Source organism: Mustela putorius, unplaced genomic scaffold (assembly GCF_011764305.1).
Source record: "Mustela putorius furo isolate JIRA1106 unplaced genomic scaffold, ASM1176430v1.1 tig00537227_pilon_pilon_pilon, whole genome shotgun sequence".
Lineage (NCBI taxonomy): Eukaryota > Metazoa > Chordata > Mammalia > Carnivora > Mustelidae > Mustela > Mustela putorius.
In genome coordinates, this window is record NW_025422368.1 from 8,922,587 (window position 1) to 8,943,080 (window position 20,494).

General features: G+C 41.4%; 1 protein-coding gene across 1 annotated transcript in view; it reads left to right on the forward strand.

The window, feature by feature from the left end:
* Nucleotides 1-20,494, forward strand: part of SLC38A1 (solute carrier family 38 member 1) — a 67,935-nt gene that overhangs the window by 40,099 nt on the left and 7,342 nt on the right. The window contains exons 6-16 of the mRNA XM_004765585.3: nt 8,409-8,482; nt 9,908-10,000; nt 10,313-10,394; nt 11,397-11,479; nt 12,899-12,957; nt 13,078-13,194; nt 14,924-15,003; nt 16,601-16,701; nt 19,132-19,250; nt 19,751-19,892; nt 19,995-20,092. Coding sequence (XP_004765642.1) covers nt 8,409-8,482; nt 9,908-10,000; nt 10,313-10,394; nt 11,397-11,479; nt 12,899-12,957; nt 13,078-13,194; nt 14,924-15,003; nt 16,601-16,701; nt 19,132-19,250; nt 19,751-19,892; nt 19,995-20,092 — 1,048 coding nt within the window. The remainder of the gene's footprint in view (nt 1-8,408; nt 8,483-9,907; nt 10,001-10,312; nt 10,395-11,396; nt 11,480-12,898; nt 12,958-13,077; nt 13,195-14,923; nt 15,004-16,600; nt 16,702-19,131; nt 19,251-19,750; nt 19,893-19,994; nt 20,093-20,494) is intronic.

Below are 20,494 nucleotides of genomic sequence, written 5' to 3' on the forward strand. Positions count from 1 at the left end.
TAATACTACTATCATTTAAGAGGTTTTTTACATTTTTCATTTTAATACTATTATTGTAAGTGAGATAATCATTAAAGACCATTTTGAAAATACATAAAATAAATTAAGTATAAAGAAATCACCCCAGATCTCACTGTTAACAGCGGGCTCTGTTAGGCCTGTAATGTATTGCATTCTAAGTCGTTTGTCTTCTGCTTAGGTTTTACTTTTTACACTGTCATTCCTCCGTGGACATTTGACTTTGGCAGACAATATAGCATGGGTGGGTAACGACTTTGGAATCAGACTTTCAGGGCTCTAATGCTAGCTCTGCGACCTTAGACAAAATACTTAACCTCTCTTAACTTCAATTTCCTTATCTGTAAAATAGTAATAGTACTACTCATAAATGAAATATTTTAAAGTGCTTAGTGTGGGCCTGACGTACTGAAAATACCTTAAATTTATTGGTAGTGATTGTTTTATTAATTATATTGAATTCCTATTAAAGTTCTAGGAAATGGATTTGTATATTAAAGACAGGTTTGAATTTTCCAAAATATTTCAAATTTTCACATGGATCAGGAACTCAGAACACTTGGTCCCTCTCTTCTCACTTTCAGGCACATCCCCTTCCATTTGGGCTCTCATTAAATAGAGGATTCTTCCTCTGTGTTGCCTTTTTTTTTTTTTTTTCCACTTAGCCTCCCGCTAGCATGGCTTTCCTGGGCCAGGAACTGTGCTACACCATCTGCCTCTGCAGTCACCCTCAGACATTCTACTTGTGACCACAGCACCCCCTCCCCATTTCCAGGCTCCTCCCTGGGGTACTCCCATGCCTGTCCTCCAATGTCACCAACAGCCTCGGAGGACCTCAGGGAGAAGTACACTTCCTTCCCTGTCCAGTGCAGATGTCATGGCCTTTCACTTGAAAACCCCTCTCTTTCCCACACCCTAAAATTCCCTTCCCCGCTAGCTTTCTGTCACACTAGCTGGAAACCCCCCGAATCTGAGCTTCTTAACTACTCAGATGGGTAACTACATTCAGCATCTTCGCTTGGGTTCTCCATGCTGCCCAGCTCTCCCTTCATCCCCAGCTAGTGCTCTGCTCTCTGTAGCAGTGATTTTAGATCTTTACTTCGTTCATCTAGGTATTTCCCTTTGGAGGAGTTAGTTGACTGGGAGGAGATGGAGGGGCAGAGAGAGTTAGTGGAGATAAGAGATGAAGAAAAAAGTGGAGGGGGGGCACAGGAAGAAAGGTTGGAGAAAGGGAAAGGGTAGAAGAAAGTAAAAGAGAGGCCAGTAACAGAGGGGAAGGACTGGAGAAAGATGGTTGGCCAGAAGATAGTACGTTTCCTACAGTTTGTCCAACTAGCTTGTACTGGGATTTTAAATTTCTTGTAAATATCCTCCCTCAACCAGATCATGTGTCTCTGAATTTTGGAGGGAGGGGCTGTAGATTGGTGGGAGATGATGGTAGATAAAAGCAAAACTAGTGGGCGCCTGGGTGGCTCAGTGGGTTAAGCCGCTGCCTTTGGCTCAGGTCATGATCCCAGGGTCCTGGGATCGAGTCCCGCATCGGGCTCTCTGCTCAGCAGGGAGCCTATTTCCCTCTCTCTCTCTCTGCCTGCCTCTCTGTCTACTTGTAATCTCTGTCTGTCAAATAAACAAATAAAATCTTAAAAAAAAAAAAAAAAAGCAAAACTAGTGAAAAAGATTACTTTTGCTCCAGTGCAGGGAGTTTTTATATGGATTATTCCAATCATGATGATGGTAAATGTTTTATACTTTTAACTGGGTTTAGAACAGGACGAATTATATAGTGTAGTGAGCCTCAGATCCCTTTTGGAAGAAAAGAAACGTGGCTGGGGTGGGGGGAGGGATGTGGCATTGAAAATAATTTTGTTTATTTCTTGGGAGAAAGAGCAAGCAAGCATGAGTCAGGAGTGGGGCAGATGGAGAGGAAGAAGCAAAGCAGGCTCTGTGCTAAGCAGGGGAGCCCGATGAGGGGCTCCATCCCAGGACCCCAGGATCATGACCCGAGCTGAGGGCAGACACCTCACTGACTGAGCCACCCATGAGCCCCTAATTTTAAAATATATATATTGGTGGAGTAACTAATGCCCTAATATACCAAGGAAGTCAGGATCCCACAGGAATGGTCCAGGAAGTCAGGATCCCACAGGAATGGTCTGCATCCCATAGGAATGATAATGATTCAGCTGTAAATGCTTCACTTCACTGCATTCTCCCCTGGACAGCCGTGGGGCTGTGTCATAGGTAGTCACACTGTGATGGTGGCATGGCACCCCAGCTGCAGACAGTGCGGCAGGCCACATGGCACTAGTTCAACAGCTGTGAGAAACGGGAACACTGAGATCTGTTTGCCACAGGGCCAGAGCTGGCAGCTTTAAATCCCTGCTACTCCAAGAGTGGTCCCTGGACCAGCAGCATCTGAAATACTTGGGGACTTTTGAGAAGTGCAGACTCTCAGGTCCCACCCCACATCTACTGAATTAGAATCTTCAGTTTAACAAGATCCTAAGGAGAGTCGTAGATACCCTTAAAGTTTGAGGGCAGCTGCTTTAAACTTTGGACGGGGAGAGTCGTGCAGGGAAGGTTGGGAAGGGTCCCCTTATTTTTTAAGAGGAATGGGTCCTGGAGTAGTTGAAAGCACTCACCTGCATGGCAGCCCGGAACACCCCCATGTAAACACCCCCATGGAAGCTATTTCTGGATCGGCGGTGGTGACTGCTGCTTCATCTTCGCCTCTTTCGAGGGCTCTGCTGCTGGGTGGGGAGCATGGTATACAATTTCTTGTTATTTAGCTAGGCTTTTAAAAGATGTGGTTGGGGATTGGTCTTTTTAAGGTATAATTTATATACAGTAAAATTCTTCATTTTAAAGGGTAGGATTTGATAAATTTACCCAAATGTAGTTGTGAAATCACATAGAATATGTCAATTGTTGGAACACTGGGGAGGTTCAGTGGGTTAAGTGTATGACTCTGGATCTCAGCTCGGGTCTTAATCTCACTGTTGTGAGTTCAAGCCCCACATAGAGCTCCACACTGGGCATGGAGCCTACTTAAAAAAAAGAAAGAAAGAACATTTCAATTGCCTTAAATATGTGGTTCTATTGTCACAGTTTTCCATTTGATTAACATATAGCACTTTAAGAAATGAGATTTATTATAATGTTATCCATATAATGTCTGGGTAAGTTATGGGAGAGCAAAGAATTACAGTCTTATCACTGTGAGTCTAAACAATAACAAGTAAATGTCTTTAAAATAGATGTTTAGAGGTTATTGTTTAAGGTAGGAGCCAAAATTTTCTTGCACCAAATACACTAAATATATCTAGGACCCCTGTCAGAAATATTTAAGAAATCACAGAGAGCAGGAGTATCGCCAGAGGACTAGAAATGGGCAGATTTCATCCCAGCTTTCCCAGATCTACTTGGTAAAAAGTAGATCTCAAGCAGTATTTAAGGATGAATTATTAAATAACTTTTATGTACAAATACCATAGAAAATATTGCTCCCTGGAGGTCAATAGGGTTTTCCTATATAGTTGTGCTAAACTACTTTATCTTTTGAGATAATAGTGAACTAGTTGGTCACAGGATTGTCTTAAGCAGAATGTATCTTGATTTTAGCAAGACATTTGGCATAATCCCATATGACTTACAAATGAGATACTAATATTCTGTAAGTTCATTCTTAGCTAAGAGTCTGCTCTGTGCTTTGTTTGGTATTGTATGTAAATAGGCAAATAAGATGGCCCATGACTCCGAATGATGTGTTACGCCCTGTCCTACAGTCTAGTTAGTAATGGAGGGACATAATAAAGCAATGAAATAAAAAGATTGCTTTGGCTGCTGGTTGGAGGATGGATCAGAGAGGGCAAGAAATGAGAGACAGAGAGCACTATAGTTGCCCAGAAATTAGAGGTGATGGTGCCTGGGATCAGAGTAGTGACAGTGGAGATGGGGGGGGGGCGGGGTGGAGAGGCATTTGGATTTAGGAACTATTTTTGAGAGAGAAGTGAAAGGGCACTTGCCAATGATTAGATGTTAGGGATGAGAGAGTAGATAAAAGATCAAGGGTGACTTCCGGTTTTCTGGCTGGAGCAGTTGATGGGACAGTGGGCCATTTTCTAGATTGGGTTCTTGTTCTACTCCAAGTTAGAAGCAGTGACTTGGATGAAGGCAAATTCAAGATAGGAAGCTTGATGAGGTAGCTGATACATAAGTAAAAAAGGTCAACAATTTTAAAAGATATCACGAGACTGGAAAGACAAGATATAATGGAAAGTGTAGAATCCTTTCAAAAAATGTATACACATGGGGCACCTGGGTGGCTCAGTGGGTTAAGCCTCTGCCTTCGGCTCAGGTCATGATCTCAGGGTCCTGGGATCGAGCCCCGCATTGGGCTCTCTGCTTGGCGGGAACCGGCTTCCCCCTCTCTGTCTGCCTGCCTCTCTGCCTACTTGTGATCTCTCTCTGTTTATTTATTTATAAATAAATAAAAATAAATAAAAATCTTAAAAAATAAATAAAAATCTTTTTTAAAAAGTATACACAGGATGGAACTAGGAAGAGTAACCTAATAGGCGTTTCTAACAGAAGCTCAATAAGAATCAAAAGTGTGGCTTGGCTGCCGTAAAAATGAACACCAAAATAGGTTGCCTACTAGGAAACATGATGTCCATCTCAAGTTAGTAATCTTAATATGCTTTGTGCTATTTGGACCCAAACTGATGTGACAGTATTGTGCTTTTCTTGGCACACAGCCATGACAAAGATGGTTGAGGAACTGGACCATGACTGAGATGTAAAGAGCCTGAACGCCCCCATCACAGGATGACAGCTGGAAGAATTGGAGAAGTGTAGGTCAAAGGGCACAATCTGAAAAAGAGCACCATCAGATGGACTGTTTGGCAGAAGAGGGTTTTGATTTTACGTAGATTCAAGTAGGTCCAAAGGGTGAAATGGCAGCCGTAGTTTCAGCTCAGCCTAAGTTCCTGTACATGGTGCTTCACAGAAGCAGGATAGGATGGGTGGCGTATGGGTCCCCTGTGACACACTTTGCAGACCTGGATGCCTGTGTGTGGGATGGAGCAGAGAGGCTGCCTGTGTTGGGTGGAAAACTGGACAGGGCAGTGTCTAAAGACCCCTCCCTGGTCCTGGAGTCTTGAATTGTTTCCTAACAGTCTCCTTCCCCGTAGGGGCCATAGACTCTCTGAGGATGTCCCCACACCACCTCTTGCCTAGTGTGGCTGACAGTGTGAGGGTTCTTGGAAGTCCCTGATCACACTCTTCACACTCCTGCCACTGCTTACCCAGTGCCTATGTCCACCTACAAGTTCTGGATCCCCTTCTCTTCAAGGCTGAACCTAAGTCTGAAATACCAACACCTTGACAGCTCAGTTCCTATCGCCAAGATTTAGTTGCCCCCAAACACCTTTTTCAGCAAGCGGCTTTTGCCGTAACCATATTAGAGCTTGTCGTCAGTGATCAGAAGTGTGAAGGCAAACATGACGTCTGGATGAGATGCAGAAAGGAATCGCTCGTTTTCCTCTTAGCACAGGAATATCGGTGTATATTTCTCTGCCAGCAAACCACAATTAAATGTACAAAGATCTCATCGGACAAATGGAGGTACAATCACACTCAAGACAGGAGAAATGTTCAAATAAGTCATTACATTCTCTCAAGTCATTCCTCCTGCTTTCATTCTGATGTTATATTTTGTGTCTTTGACACCCCCGGATCCCCTTAGTCTAGCATCATTATAGCCAATTAGACAACTTAGAGTTTCTTTCTAAGAATCTAAACAAGGAGGTGCACTTCTCTACATTTTAATTCCATTAATATTACTAGATTTCTTTTATAGCCCAAAGTGGTCTTAAAATTTTATGTACAGATTTTGCCTTTTATGACCTGCTAGAAAAAAGCATTTTGTTTTATATTAGTTTTTGGTTTTTGAAGGGAAGTTGTAGATTTTGGGAGGGATGGAGAAGACCATCTTCAGAGATGGGGCGGTTCAATGCAGAGGCTGTCAGAATGTCACTCCAGGTCCTTCTGTCTGGGGTGCAGTGTTATGTCTTTTAAACACGGAAGCAGGAGGGTTGTTTTCAACAGTGGGAGGATCTCACTCTGCTGTTGGTAAGTGTGGGGGAGAGCATAGATGCACCCCCTGCTAATCTCTTCCTTGACCAAGACTTTTCTCCTGGAAAGAGAAAAAGAGGTGACATGAAGAAATCCTTGACTTCTTGCCAAGGGCCACAGGCCAGCTTGAGCATCACCTCCAATGAGATTTGACCCAGTAGAGTATGTTGGGAGGCAACCGTATGTAAGACCCATGTGGTCCCAGGGGCTGCTAGCTGAGGGAAGGAATGTTTCCTTATAATGTTTCTTTGGCTAATAAGTAACCAGTTCTCCTAGCCTTTGGTTAATCATTAGGTAGACATTAGTAATTGTCTCTCCTGCCAGGCACGTAATTCCTGCAAGGTCATACTCTCTAGTCATTAGCCTGGGGCCTGGTGGCAGGATCCCCCTCCTCCCCACATCAGTCCCAGGGGAATAGACTCAACAGGGCATGTGGTCACTCGAGAACAGCAGCAACTTGCATCTCTCCTATCCCCTACTGGAAACCCATGCCAGGCTGCGTCACACCCAAGTCCTCTATGCTTTATCACATGCGCACATGGAAGTCACCCGTTTGTCTCATTGTCCCTAAAAATGTGAGTGAACTCTGAGCAGAATTTGAAGCTTGCTTCTTCAGAATAAATATTGTGTATCTCTTACAAGGTGAAAGAAAAATCATACCACAGTTGGGTCCTGTATCTTCCTCTCTGGCAGAACATACCAAATGGGGCTCCATTATGTATCTCAGAACTATGAGCTGGGTATGGGACTGCCTGCTCTCACTTTCTCCTGTCCCTCAGCCAGAAGAGGTAATAAGGGACTTACCTTCGGAATCACCCTCCCCCTCAAGGATCTTAGCTAAGTCAATATATGTCTGAATGTACTTCCTTATCATCACCTTTTCACCTAAATTCCCCTTTTTATTGGCTGGTCAGTTTGGTCTTCACCCAGAGTGTTAGGTTTTCTGTTCTTTCTCCCCATGTTTGTTTTACCTCTGCTGAGCTCTGTCCCTCTTTTATGTTTTATGACCAATCTCTGGCATTCTGTCTGCTCTGTAGTTGGCCATTCTGTTCTCCCCCATCAATCTCCTTATGGCCGCATTGCCTATAGGGAACTATAGGGGAAGCAAAACACCATAAGACACGAGACAGCCACAGAGTTGCCTTTCTGCCTGGGGTAAGGAAAGGCACATAAAGGGGTGACATCTGAGCTGAGCCCAAGGACAGGGGTTCAGTGGGTGTGCGGGAGGGGTTTGGGGTTGGGAAGAGAGATCCCACACAGAGAGAATCCCATGATAAGCCAAGTGCCTCTCAATGGCCCTTGCCAGAAAAATCCCTGCCTTATTTACTCAAATGTGGAATCAACTGCACTTATATACTGTTCTAGGGATAGATCTCCTATATCAGGGAGTGAGTGGTTTCATTTGGGGGGACTGGAACTTTTTTCTTTTTTAGCGAATAGGCTTTATTTTCAATTACCAAGTCTGTTTTAACCAAATGATTTGGAAATAATCTATGTGATCTCCCATGTCATTTTAGCTGTGCTTTTTCTTGGGGTGGGTTTGATAATGAGCCAGATGTACCAAAACAAAAACATGAGTTCGTCGTTCAAAAATGTCTTCTCATTTTCCTAATCAAAATTTTCCCATCGGTTAGAAGAAATGCTTGGTCTTTAAGAGGAACTAGGTGCAAAAAAAGTGAATTATCTCAGTAGTCCAATGCATAGATTCAAAAATAGCCAGACTAATTAGATGAAAAGAATCATAGACATCATTTAGTTTGTGTCTATGTTATAGGTGAGGAATCTAGGGGTGGGAGAAATTGAGCAACTTGCTTAAAGTCACATGGTCATTGACCTAAGAGTCACTACAAGACTTCCCCTCAGCCCTTGCCTCCCCCCCCCACCCCGCCACCCCATCTCACACCTCTTTCACACTTTCTCACTCAGATGTAACAGAAAGTGCATCATAGGCCATAAAAGCTTTCTTTCCTAATACTGTCTGAAAGTCATTTCAACTGAAATGACCTCAGAGAGCTATTTAGGCTTTGAATTAACATAGAGGATTTGCACTGTTAGGGTTACTCAGATTCTAATGAGCAGCTCTTTATTTGGTAGAATATTTTATTGAGGATTTTAAAAAGGGTGTGACTAATCATTTCCAAAATCTGGATGCTACCAACAGTGTTAACCAAATAAATAAGCCTTTGCCCTTCTAAAATGTAAGGTCCGAGTATGTTCTTTTATAGTTATTACAAGACTTGTTTTCTTTGCTTTAGGATACTTTTGACTTCCGTGACACTGCTATCTATATATTCAATAAACCTTCTTTTGATCTGTTCAAAGGAAACAGGTAAGCTGATAGTAGGTCTAATTTTGTTAAAGCCAGGATGAATGATTTGCATGGTGATACTGTGAACGAGTAATGCCCTCCCGGTTCAGCCACTGATTACTGAAGAGTACATTGACCTACAGTTCCTCAAAAACCTATAGTGGTGTTTACCCAGAGAAACAGACACGGCACCATGGACCGTAAATTGTCTTGAACCCTGAGAGAATAGCACTGCCATTTAAAGCAAACCCCCAATCATACCTGGTTTTCTAGTTTGAAATGACTTCATTTGAAAAGCTTCAGTTTTTCCTTAGGTCTTTACAAATTCAGAACAAGGATCCCATGTTTTGATATTACAGCCTTTGAGATTTTAAAAGTAAACAGTGCTTTCATTCCCTTTTGTGTATATTCCAAGGAGAAAATGGTATGCCCGAGGCAATGTGGGAGCGAGGGTACTGGGGAAGGGCTCCAAGTTCTGGGCAGTGTAATACCTGAAGTGTTTATTTTCTATTCCTGGGACAAATGGATTCTGTTTGTAATACTTTGACTTTTGCTTTAGCTGAGAAACCACATTGGCCAACTATTACTATACAGAGAAGACTCCATTTAAGTGGGACATTTTGTAATAGATTGAGCATCTACCACTGTCTTGTTTAAACACCAGTCTTCTGAGAGATTGAACAAAGCTTTAATTATAGCCTGACCCACATTGCTTTCTGTGAAAGTTTTAGAAACGTGAGCCGAACTGTCATAACGATATATAAACGTGTTTTCTTAATGAATGGTTTAGCAGTTTAGTATTTATCGAAATGAGACAGTTGAACATGTTAGGATATTCTTGTAGCCAGATTATTCTTTTGACAGATTTGTCTATGGGTCTCTTTTCTGAGTTATGTATCTGTGAACTAAATTTTACAAATGATGAACATTCTGGTGTTAACTATTGTATGTTTGTTATTGTGTTTAGGACACAAGAGGCATTCATGGAATGTTATTAAGATTAAGATAATTCCTTATTAGCCTCATCAGTTCACATAATTAATTCAAAAGGAAACTATCATCCCCACAATAAGGATTTTTATTTTTAAATCAAATCTTTACTTTAATGATATGTACCAGACCTGAGAAAGGAGATCAGAGTAGGAATTCCCCACCCCCGGTTGAAAACTCTTCGAGATAGTTAAAAATAAGCCTTATGACCTAATAATTGAACTGTAATGCTTTTGTAGCCAACCTGAAAAAGGAGAAGTGGTGGTCATGTCTGACATTTTAAAATGTCACGATGTTGTAGCATCTTAACCCTTGCAAAGCCCAAAAGGCTATGTATGTGATTTTGAGAAAGGCAGAATAACTTGGGGAATAGTCCCTCGAATGAGGATATCTTGGCTTTCTTTAACTTTTAGATCCCTGTCATTTCTTGTGTTCTCAACTATGATTTTTAAATAGGCTGCATGGTTTATGAAAAGCTGGGAGAACAGGTCTTTGGCACCACAGGGAAGCTCGTAATCTTTGGAGCCACCTCTCTACAGAACACTGGAGGTAAAAGGAACACGCTTTTTCTATACATAACTTTAAAGTATGTGAATATTATTATCTTTTCTAATTCTGGTGGTTGGGTGGCCCGATGAATTTTAACAAAATGGAAGCAGTATCGTTCTCATTGCTAAAATGGCACATGGAAAGTAAGGCAGAGAGAGCAGTCACTTATTTAAAACCCAAGTATACTGAGTAGCTAAAACTGTCTTTGTGTCTTATTGAAGGTCAGTCTAAGAACAGGCTGGTAGCCTTTTATATAGCTTGCAACATGAGCCTTGGTATCTCCTTTCTAAAAATGTTCTCATTTTCCTCTAGCAATGCTGAGCTACCTCTTCATAGTCAAAAATGAGCTGCCCTCCGCCATAAAGTTTCTTATGGGAGAGGAAGAGGCATTTTCGTAAGTGATAGACCATTTTTTTGTAAGATAACAAAAATATTCTTAATTTGAATGTGGACTAACCAAAGTTTTTGTTTTATGAAAACTACAGGAACCTGAGTTTTCTCTGGGTTGTTATTTTTTTTCTTTGTTGTTCCAACACATTTCTCTGGGGTTTTTATATAAATGAAAGAAGCAGGGAAAGCCATTTGACGATGAGCATTTAAAAGGTAGATTTATCTGTCAAGCTGCAAACAGTAGATGCTGCATCTCCCGGAGAGCCTGAAATCTATATCCAGTTTCTACGGAACAGAACAGATACAGAGTATTTTTAGCACAGACATATATTTAACACAGAAGTGGAACATGCAAACACATTAAGACCCTAGTCTCTTTCTTAAAGAAGGGAGCGGAGCAACATTAACATGAGCCAACTTGAATAAAAATCTAGCTAAGCTTGGAAAATGTTGGAGCTACACCTGACATATCCATTGTTTTAACTCCTTCTTGTTTAATAGTTCTTGCCAGTCTTTGTTTCTCTGTTTTCTTTCAAGGCAGAATCATAGGAGCCAGAATTCCTCATGTTCTGTCATCAGGACTCAAGGTCAAATACAAGAGGTTAGGGAGAAAGCAATGCCTACCTGTGCTGACTTGTTTTTCAATGGTATTAGCCAAGCAAAACAAAATGGAACTTCTCCTTAAATAATTGATAAGACATGTTGTAATCTGACAGAATGCAGTGTGTGCATTCAGCTTTGAAACCACGTAAATTATTCAGAGGACTGCCCCATTTAGCTGGTGGGGGAGGGAAAAAATCCCCCTTCTTCCATCACTGGGGAGAGAGACGATGGTAAATGGGAAGTGGTTGGATTAAGGTGTTTGGATAAGCCTGAAAAATGATAGAAATTAATGGTAAAAATTAATAATAATAAAAATTCATTGAAATGTATTGTGAAGTTTTAAATTTGAGAAAAAAATTTCACTTTCTATGAAAATATGACCCAACTTAAATGCCTTTTTCAGAGCCTGGTATGTGGATGGCCGCGTGCTAGTGGTCGTTGTTACCTTTGGCATAATCCTCCCTCTGTGTCTTTTGAAGAACTTAGGTAAGGAAAGAGCTTGCTTTTATCATAGTCTCTACAGTGCCCAGATGAGTCAGAAACCTAATGAAAATGAATAACTTTGCCCCCTCTACTTTTACTTGTAAGGTAAAGATTATGTGAATGATAAATTACAAGTATTAATTAGGCTTGACTTTAATATGGGCTAAAAACACTGGTCGGTATGTGACCTCGTAAGCAGTCCCTCCATTGAGCTGTGGAAGGGGGAGGGGAGGCTCTGGGGCCAGCAACAGACTCAGTGCCGTATCGAAGAGCACAACTTACAGGCTACTCTGAGAAAAGTACAGAATATGAATTCTCCTTACACAAGGTTTTCAATATCCTGATTATTTAGATCAGTAGATTTTCAAATCTAATATCAAGACAGAAAGTTGCTTGTATTTATCCCCTAAAGTAGAATGAATCATTCGTATATTATCGGAGTCTAACCCATCTCAATTATTTGCTTCATTGAAGGAAAAGATTGAAGTAAAAGGTCAAAGGTTGCCATAATTTAGGTCCTAGCCACTTGGTTTTGATATTTTTGTGTGTGTATGTTTATATTTGGAGACAAATGTGCCTGATGTTGTGGGAATAGCATATATTGAATCATGTGGCCAGATTGGTATCCAGTCCAAAATGCATCACCTTTAATTCTGGGCAAATTCAAGGAAGACATTTAGATTAAAGTTCTTCCTGCAAATGACTGTTAACCGTAGTGTTTTGTTTTGTATGAATATCAACCCTCTGTAGCTGTTATGTAAGATCTAGAAGTAGATCTTAAAAACGACTTAATTTTATGGTTCCTGGATCTGTGTTTTGGCTTCTCTGTGTATACACACATAGCTATTTTGAGTTTAAGGAGGGAAGCGCTCTTTTTCTCTGGGAACAACGCAACCTCCCAGAGACCACTTAACTCTGCCTCTGTGGAAGTTACAATGGATGGGGACTCCAAGGGGAGCAAGTGAAGATCCCCAGACGCTCAATTTATTCCCAGAAATCACTTCATCTCCTCTATGAGGGCCCCTCATCTAGGAAGAGAAGTACTGTAGCTGATATTCAGTATGTATGCAATAGGTACTTAATAAAGAATATCGAGATCAAGGAGTAATGGATTTGGCTGTAAGGCTCCATCAGAGTATAGCAACAGAGAGCTACGGCCGGATTTGGGAGGCTCTTTTTCCCTATCTGGGAGTCTGCATTGTCTAGTGTAGCAGAGAAAACTAGAATCAAAGTGATAATATGATACTTTTATTTAAAGTCGCCTTTTTTTTTTTTGGCCAAATAAAGGAGCACTCTCAAATAATAAATCTTCTATTCACATAGGCATATTTGTATATTATTGGACCTATGCTGGAAATAATGCATTGCAAGAAACAAGGTGATACATGAAATAATAATAATTTTTTTCAACTTTTCTTTTAGGGTATCTTGGCTATACTAGTGGATTTTCTTTGAGCTGTATGGTTTTTTTCCTAATAGTGGTAAGTGCTGATGAAATGATTGGCTTGGTTTTGCCACAGAACTATGATATACAGCAGATATTTATTATTTGGCTTTATTTGATAAAGTCTAATTGTTTCTCCTATATTTCTTAATACCAGGTAATCTACAAGAAATTTCAAATTCCCTGCACCGTTCCAGAGCTAAATTCAACAATAAGTGCTAATTTAACAAACTCTGACATGTGTACACCAAAATATGTTACCTTCAATTCAAAGGTAAGTTTCCTCATCTTTTCAATATAAAAAAGAGCATTTTGTTAAGGGCATTATAGTTCTCCTATTTGTTGTCATTAAACTGCTTTGAAAGAATTTATTCTCAACAGAACACCAAACCACTGCTTCCCAAATCCCATAATTCAGAGACCTTTAAATAGGCAAATACTAGATTTCATGCTTCCTCCTATGCAGTTTACATAAAGGACAACCTTTAGCATTGTCTGTGAAAATCTCTGTGTGCATCATTGTCTCAGCTCCTCTCTTCCTTGTCGATCTTTAAAAACAGATTAATACCTCCTTCGCCCACTCCCTGCTCCTCCCTGGTGGTGATAGAAAGGCATCCCTCCGGTTTCCCCAGCTCGCACAGTGGAAATACAGATGCTGAAATACAGACACACAAACTGACACTTCAAACTTTCACACAGTTGGAGTGCTGTTATTAGCATGGGGAACAGTGGACTACAGAACCAGTCAGGCTTGGACTTAAATCGTTTGGCAAGCTACCAGATCCCCAACTGAAAAACAAGGATACTGTTCTATATCTCACAGCGTTTTTTTAGAATGGGCCTGGTCCAGTGCTTTCACAGAATTAGAGCATGAGAAATGTTACTTTCTTCCTCCTTCCTTCCTTCCTTTCTTTCTTTCTTTTCTTTTCTTTTTTTTGCATCAGAAGTTGTACTGAGTTTGAGAGTTTTAAAAAGTCTTATCTAAGAAAACTAAAGAGATCAGATGCAATTGGGCCCGTTCAGGGTGGTATGGCCATAGTATGCTAAGCGAAATAAGTCAATCAGAGAAAGACAATTAAATGTGATCTCTCTGATGAGGAATTTGAGAGTCAGGGCACAGGGTCATGGGGGGAAGGGAGGGGAAAATGAAACAACATGGGACGGGGAAGAGAGATAAACCATAAGAGTCTCGTAATCTCAGGAAGCAAACTCAGGGTTGCTGGAGGAGTGGGGGGGTGGGAGGGATAGGTTGGCAGCGTTAGAGACATTGGGGAGGGTTTGTGCTATGGTGAGTGCTGTGAATTGTGTAAGACTGATGATTCACAGACCTGTACCCCTGGGGTAAATAATACATTATATGTTAATAAAAAAATACATAAAATAAAGTTACATGTTGAGAAGCCAGTAAAAATGTTATGACCAGAAAAAAAAGGAAAGAAAGAAAGAAAGAAAACTAAAGAGAGCTCTCTTGCATGCAGGCACAATTCTAAGAACACAGCCAACGTAGTGACTGGGGAAGTAGTTGTCTTTTTAGATGCCAACTTTTAAGTCTGGATTGACGGGCCCTGTAGAGCAAAGAGCAGTGGAACAGAGATGGAAGAAGCCGGGGGCATGTCACCTAACCTGTTGAAGGGAGTCAGGAGAGCGTCAGTGGTCTGTCTACCGATCAGGGTTGTTGTTGGGAGTTCGTAAATTAATGCAGGGAACGTGCAGGGTGACGGTGCCCTGTAACTATGGGATGATGCTTTGCCCGAAGCAGTAAAATAGGATGTAGGTGAGGGGAACCTAAGAGCCCTGTGTGCCAAGTGCCTCACGTCTCAAGCTAGATAAGCCCTCTTAGAAAAGCTGCTTCTATTTTCGACACCAAAGCCCTCCTAATAATCGAGTAATCCAGGGATTCTGAAGAGCTGTCAGAGAAGACGACAGCACAGAAATATTGGAGCGGAATAATTTTTAGAGTAATAAATGCTTCTTCGTAATGTTTATTTTTCTCTTCCAAACAGACCGTGTATGCTTTACCGACTATTGCGTTTGCTTTTGTCTGCCACCCATCAGTCCTGCCAATTTACAGTGAGCTTAAAGAGTAAGAGATTTGTTGTTTACCTTAGTCATTTTACCTTTTTTTTACCTTAATCATTTTTTACATCCCCTCATTAATAGGCAAGTACTGTATTGAAATAAATAAATTTGTATAATGATCTGGCAGATGGATTCATCAGCCAGCCTCAACATTTACTTTCTGCCATTCTGGAGCAAGTACTATATTAATGGAAAAAGAGAATAAGAAAAATCAGAAAACTGCATTATGTTTTGGCCATAAATACATAAAGTGGCCACCTATGTGGACTTTTTTGTTAAATCAGTTTTTCACATACTATATTACTTAGGAGAGTTCAAGTCTTTGCGTTGCTTTATGTGACTTATGCTTCCTTGCCAAGTGTTATAATCATAATCAGATTCATGTATAAACTGCAAAATGCGTTGTGCCTGATTTGCCTTGTATTGGTTTAGAGGGAAAAGGCTGCGAAATCAGGCAGAAAGAAATTAATGTTAAGGCCAAAAACTGGACAAGAGAATATAAGTGTTCATTTTAAACTATTAAGATGATTCTGTGGATTTGTTTTTGATTGCTGTTTTAGAGAAAACTAAAGTCCTGCTTATAAATTTCCTCCTGAGTTCTCTTTTTAGCTAACTGTTAGCAGACTTTACAGATAAAAATAGTCTTCATGGCCTAGTCTTAAGCTCAGAAAAGATATACAGTATTTCCCATTTTGAAAAATAAAATATCATTTAGCATTGATTCACTCATGACTTGTCCTCTTTCATATTTAATTGATATATGGGTAAGTTTTGCAATATCTTTATCTATCTATGTGTACAGCAATCCTACTTTATGATCCTATACTTAGGACATTTAAACATGTCTTTGACATCTTTTAAATTTAATAGTCCAGCTTTTAGTTTGTAATTTTCTGATGTGTGTGCATCTCAGTTTTTCCTGTTATGACACAAACAAATGTTATGACTATCATGGTCTGTTATTGAGTACAAGTCTCATAGAGAAATTATTTTGGCCATTAAAGAAACTTAAATGGCCACCCAAACTCCCCGAGTAAACTTGACCTAAGAGATAGAGCCCTTCATCATCACAGCTGTGATCACTTGGGATTTATTGTTCTGGAAACATAGACTTCCAAGTGCATCCCCGAGGCTACTCAGTGGGAAAAAAGGAAACTAAATAACAGCTTTAGCAATAGAACACCTGAGATCAAGTTTCAGATTGGCCCGTGATCTCTGGGCTGGGAGAATAGTATTTGAATTTATTCTGCTCTTTTCCCTGTACGTGCGGAGTATGGAGATAATATCAAAAACAAATATTAAAAAAATATTTTCCTCCCTTCAGATGAGAACCTGATATTCTTTGAAAAGAACGGGGAAGGGCATTTAAGGGATTGGGAGTTCCATGAATCACTCTCTCACATTACCCATTTGGCATAAAAGAAGCTATTTTAAACTGGTGTAATTGCTAGGGGCAGGGGAGGTGGATGGCGGGTAAGCTCCGCTGCTCAGATCTTCCCTAGCCGGACAGAAAGTTGTTAGTATTCTTCAGTGTTAACACCAGTACTTAAATTCAGTAACATGGTTTTTAATTTTTAAAATTCCCTTATCTTTGTTCTTAGTCGATCACAGAAAAAAATGCAGATGGTGTCCAATATCTCCTTTTTCGCCATGTTTGTTATGTACTTCTTGACTGCCATTTTTGGCTACTTGACATTCTACGGTAAGTGACTTCTGTTCGCACACAAATATATGTATTTGTAGATAAGTTAGTGAAAAATCTGTAGCCGAAGAACTTTTCATATTTTTTAAGAGATTTATGTATTTATTTTAGAGAGAGTGAGAGAGCACGGGGCAGGGGGGAGGGCCAAGGAGGAGAGAGAATCCTGAAGCAGACTCCCTGCGCAGCCCAGAGCCCAGCACACTCAGCTCAGTCCCAGAGATCATGACCGGAACCAAAATCAAGAGTTGGCTGCTTACCCAACTGAACCACCCAGGTGCCCCAATACCCAAATAACTTTTAACACGATAGCCCCCAAAAGCAACGAATCTACCCATTGATTTTGCTGGTCTTTTCTTCTACATAAAGCAAATGGTGATGATTCCTTTACCTATTTGAGTAGACTGCACAATAGAGTAATTACTGAAACGAGATACTGTAATTTTTTCTTCCTAATACTGTCCTTAAAAGAAACTGCATTGAGGTGCCTGGGTGGCTCAGTGGGTTAAGCCTCTGCCTTTGGCTCAGGTCATGATCTCAAGGTCCTATGATCAGGCCTGCATCGGGCTCTCTGCTCAGCAGGGAGCCTGCTTCCCCCTCTCTCTCTGCCTGCCTCTCTGCCTACTTGTGATCTCTCTCTCTCTGTGTTAAATAAATAAAATCTTAAAAAAAAAAAAAGAAAGAAACTGTGTTTTTTAAGCATGCCACCTTTACTGAGCAAAGTTGAAAACTATACCAGAGAAGGCTCTCCTAATTGCTGGTGCAAATTGGGTCAGATTCCATTAATAGAGAAGAGAGACAGAGACAGATGTTGAAAGTGGGAAAGAGCAGAGTGCTACACTCATGACACTTGTGTTAATTAAAAATAAAACGCCTGATTGTTCACTGGAAGTTGGAGTCCTGCAAAGATTTGAAGGAATGGCAGGGAGGGTTCAAAGGAATGAAATCTGAAAAAGGGTTTCATTTGTAACTTCTTGGCCCTGTAGGAATAGTTTTCTTTCTTTTATCAGGTCTTCCCCCTCTGCTATTCAGATGATCCTCAAGCTGTATTGAACATCTTTCATTATCATTACAATCTGGGACCTGATTTAAATTTAAATACCTGTATATCACATTGTTCTCTATTAAATAATATTTCTTTGGGACATTTTTTCCCCCCATAAACACAAATGTCTCAAAATTTAAGGGCGCCTGGTGGCTCAGTGGGTTAAAGCCTCTGCTTCGGCTCAGGTCATGATCCCAGGGTCCTGGAATTGAGCCCCACGTGGAGCTCTCTGCTCAGCGGGGAGCCTGCTTCGTCCCATTTCTGCCTACTTGTAATCTCTGTCTGTCAAATAAATAAATAATATCTTTTGGGGAAAAAAAAATTTAAACACGTTTCCAGATGATTAATTCAGCCTGGAGGGAATGGCTACCCCGATTACAGAGTTGTATTGTCACCATTTTCACAAGTAATGGCAAACAGCATTGTCTGATGAATCCATAAATGCCATGTTGAATTTTTGCATAAAAATAGTGTTTCTAGGTTGCCTGCAGAATTGTAGCACTGGGGGTAGGTAAAGAGAGGGGAGGGAGAGCTACATGTTCCTTCAACAGTCTCACTGTTACCTTGTTCCAGCCATGAGTTTTCTTTGCAAATCCATATTTTTTCTTCCCATAAAATAAAATACCACACCCTTTTGTAGTCTTCGGTCAAAGAAAAAGGCTCAGGTATTTTTGGATCATTATAGATTTTGACTCAAGAAAATTCGAACTAATGAGATTTTTATTATAACCTAGGCTCCCTTTTCCAAAACTGAGCCCAATGTATGGCACAGAATAGAATTGGACTTCCACCCCCAGAACCTTGAGACCGGTGCAGTGAGAAGACCTTAGAGGAGACAAGGCAGGCGGGGAGGGAGGTCTTGTCAAAGCAGTGAGCATTCGCAGGGACTTCCCTTCTAGCTTTGGTTGTCTTTGTACCTCTGTTGGCTGGCCCCTGGAAGCTGAGTGATAAGAGGAGGGTCTGGAAGGCTCTGTGGGGCCTGCCGTCCACCCAACAAGGCTGAGGCAGTGTAGTGTCCTTTGACGAGCGGCAGCAAGTGGGGAAAGTCTAGATTAAGAAGGGTTCTGTGCTTCGACTGGATGTTCTTTTTAGCCCCAATTTACGCCTCGGCTGAATTTGGTATAAATTGAGCACCCCCATACTGGGTAGCGGCTTGTAGCGATGACTTTACAGTCATTATTCCTCGTAAGGTGACCTACGGACGCGTGGCGCCTGTCTCCCACAGGGCATTTTTCTTCTCGACTTCACAAACTGTTTCAGTAGTTACTGCGACACCCAGGACATTGCTTTCCTTGCCTTTTAGGGTGCACGTTCTTTGTTGTTCAGATCAGCTGTCATTCAGCAACGTGCCTTGTTTCTCTCTCAACACTCTCTTTTGCTCGCTTCAGAAAACGTGCAGTCAGACCTCCTTCACAAGTACCAGAGTAAAGATGACATTCTCATCCTGACCGTGCGGCTGGCTGTGATTGTTGCTGTCATCCTCACGGTGCCCGTGTTGTTCTTCACGGTGAGTAACAGACCGCGGGGCCCTGTAAGAAAAGCCGAGGTCTCGCCCGCCGCTCCCTGTTTGGAGCCTGCCCCACAGACAGCCTGCGGGAGGGAACTTCCCAGGGTCGCTGGAATGGTACCAAGGAGGCACCTCAAGACTTTGGGGTCAGTGAGATAGGGCAGGCTCTGCTGGGATGAACCTTAATTCTCATGAGTCTGTTCCTTCTTCAAAATGTAGACAGAGTGTTTGGATCTTGCTCGCACGTGATGAGAGCACAGAAACGGACGGGAAGAGCACACACTTAGTCAGATAAAGACGGAAATTATCCCCCACCAGAGCTAACTACCTATTTGTAAATAAACATACTTTCCTTAAGCCAAGCCCCTACATGTAATCCTGCACAAGGACTTACAAAACATTTCCCAGATTCCTGTGCACCGGGACATGTGTTTCTGCTGAGGACGCGACGGTTGGTGTGCCAGGGGCCCTCACAGAGTCTTTGTCTTCTTTTCCTGTAGGTTCGTTCGTCTTTATTTGAACTGGCTAAGAAAACGAAGTTTAATTTGTGCCGTCATATCGTGGTTACCTTCATACTCTTGGTTATTATCAACTTGTTGGTGATCTTCATACCCTCCATGAAGGATATTTTTGGGGTCGTAGGTATGGCTTTATGAACCTTATACTTCTCATTCTCCGATAGCTGTTCAGAAAGCTAAAATTCCGCTGTAACAACTTCATTTTTTTTTTTTTCTTATTTTACAGGAGTCACATCTGCTAATATGCTTATTTTCATTCTTCCTTCATCTCTTTATTTAAAAATCACAAGCCAGGATGGAGATAAAGGAACTCAAAGAATTTGGGTATGTCTCAGGCCAGCCTCTCTTTTTCTGATTAGTTTTTCATTTAAATTTACCAAATAAATAGTCCATCTCCCCCACCTAATCCTACTTTTAGCAGCCTCAAAAGGGGAGCAGCAGGCCTGATGTTCTCCCCTTTGGGAGATTGAAAATACCGTATCCGACTCTGATCTGTTCTCTGAAGATGTCTTACTCTTATTGTGCCTTAACTTGGGCTCTGAGCTAGGGCAGGGCCAGCTGGGAAACTAGACGTCTGTCATCCTGTGTCTCTGTGGGGCGATGCCTTGTCTTTAGCAAGCTAGGAAAGGGAGAGCTACTCGAAGACTTGATGCAGCCCACTACTTCTGTACGTTCCCGGTCCCGTAACTCCTTCCGACAGCCCAGGGCACGTGGGATCCCTTCCTG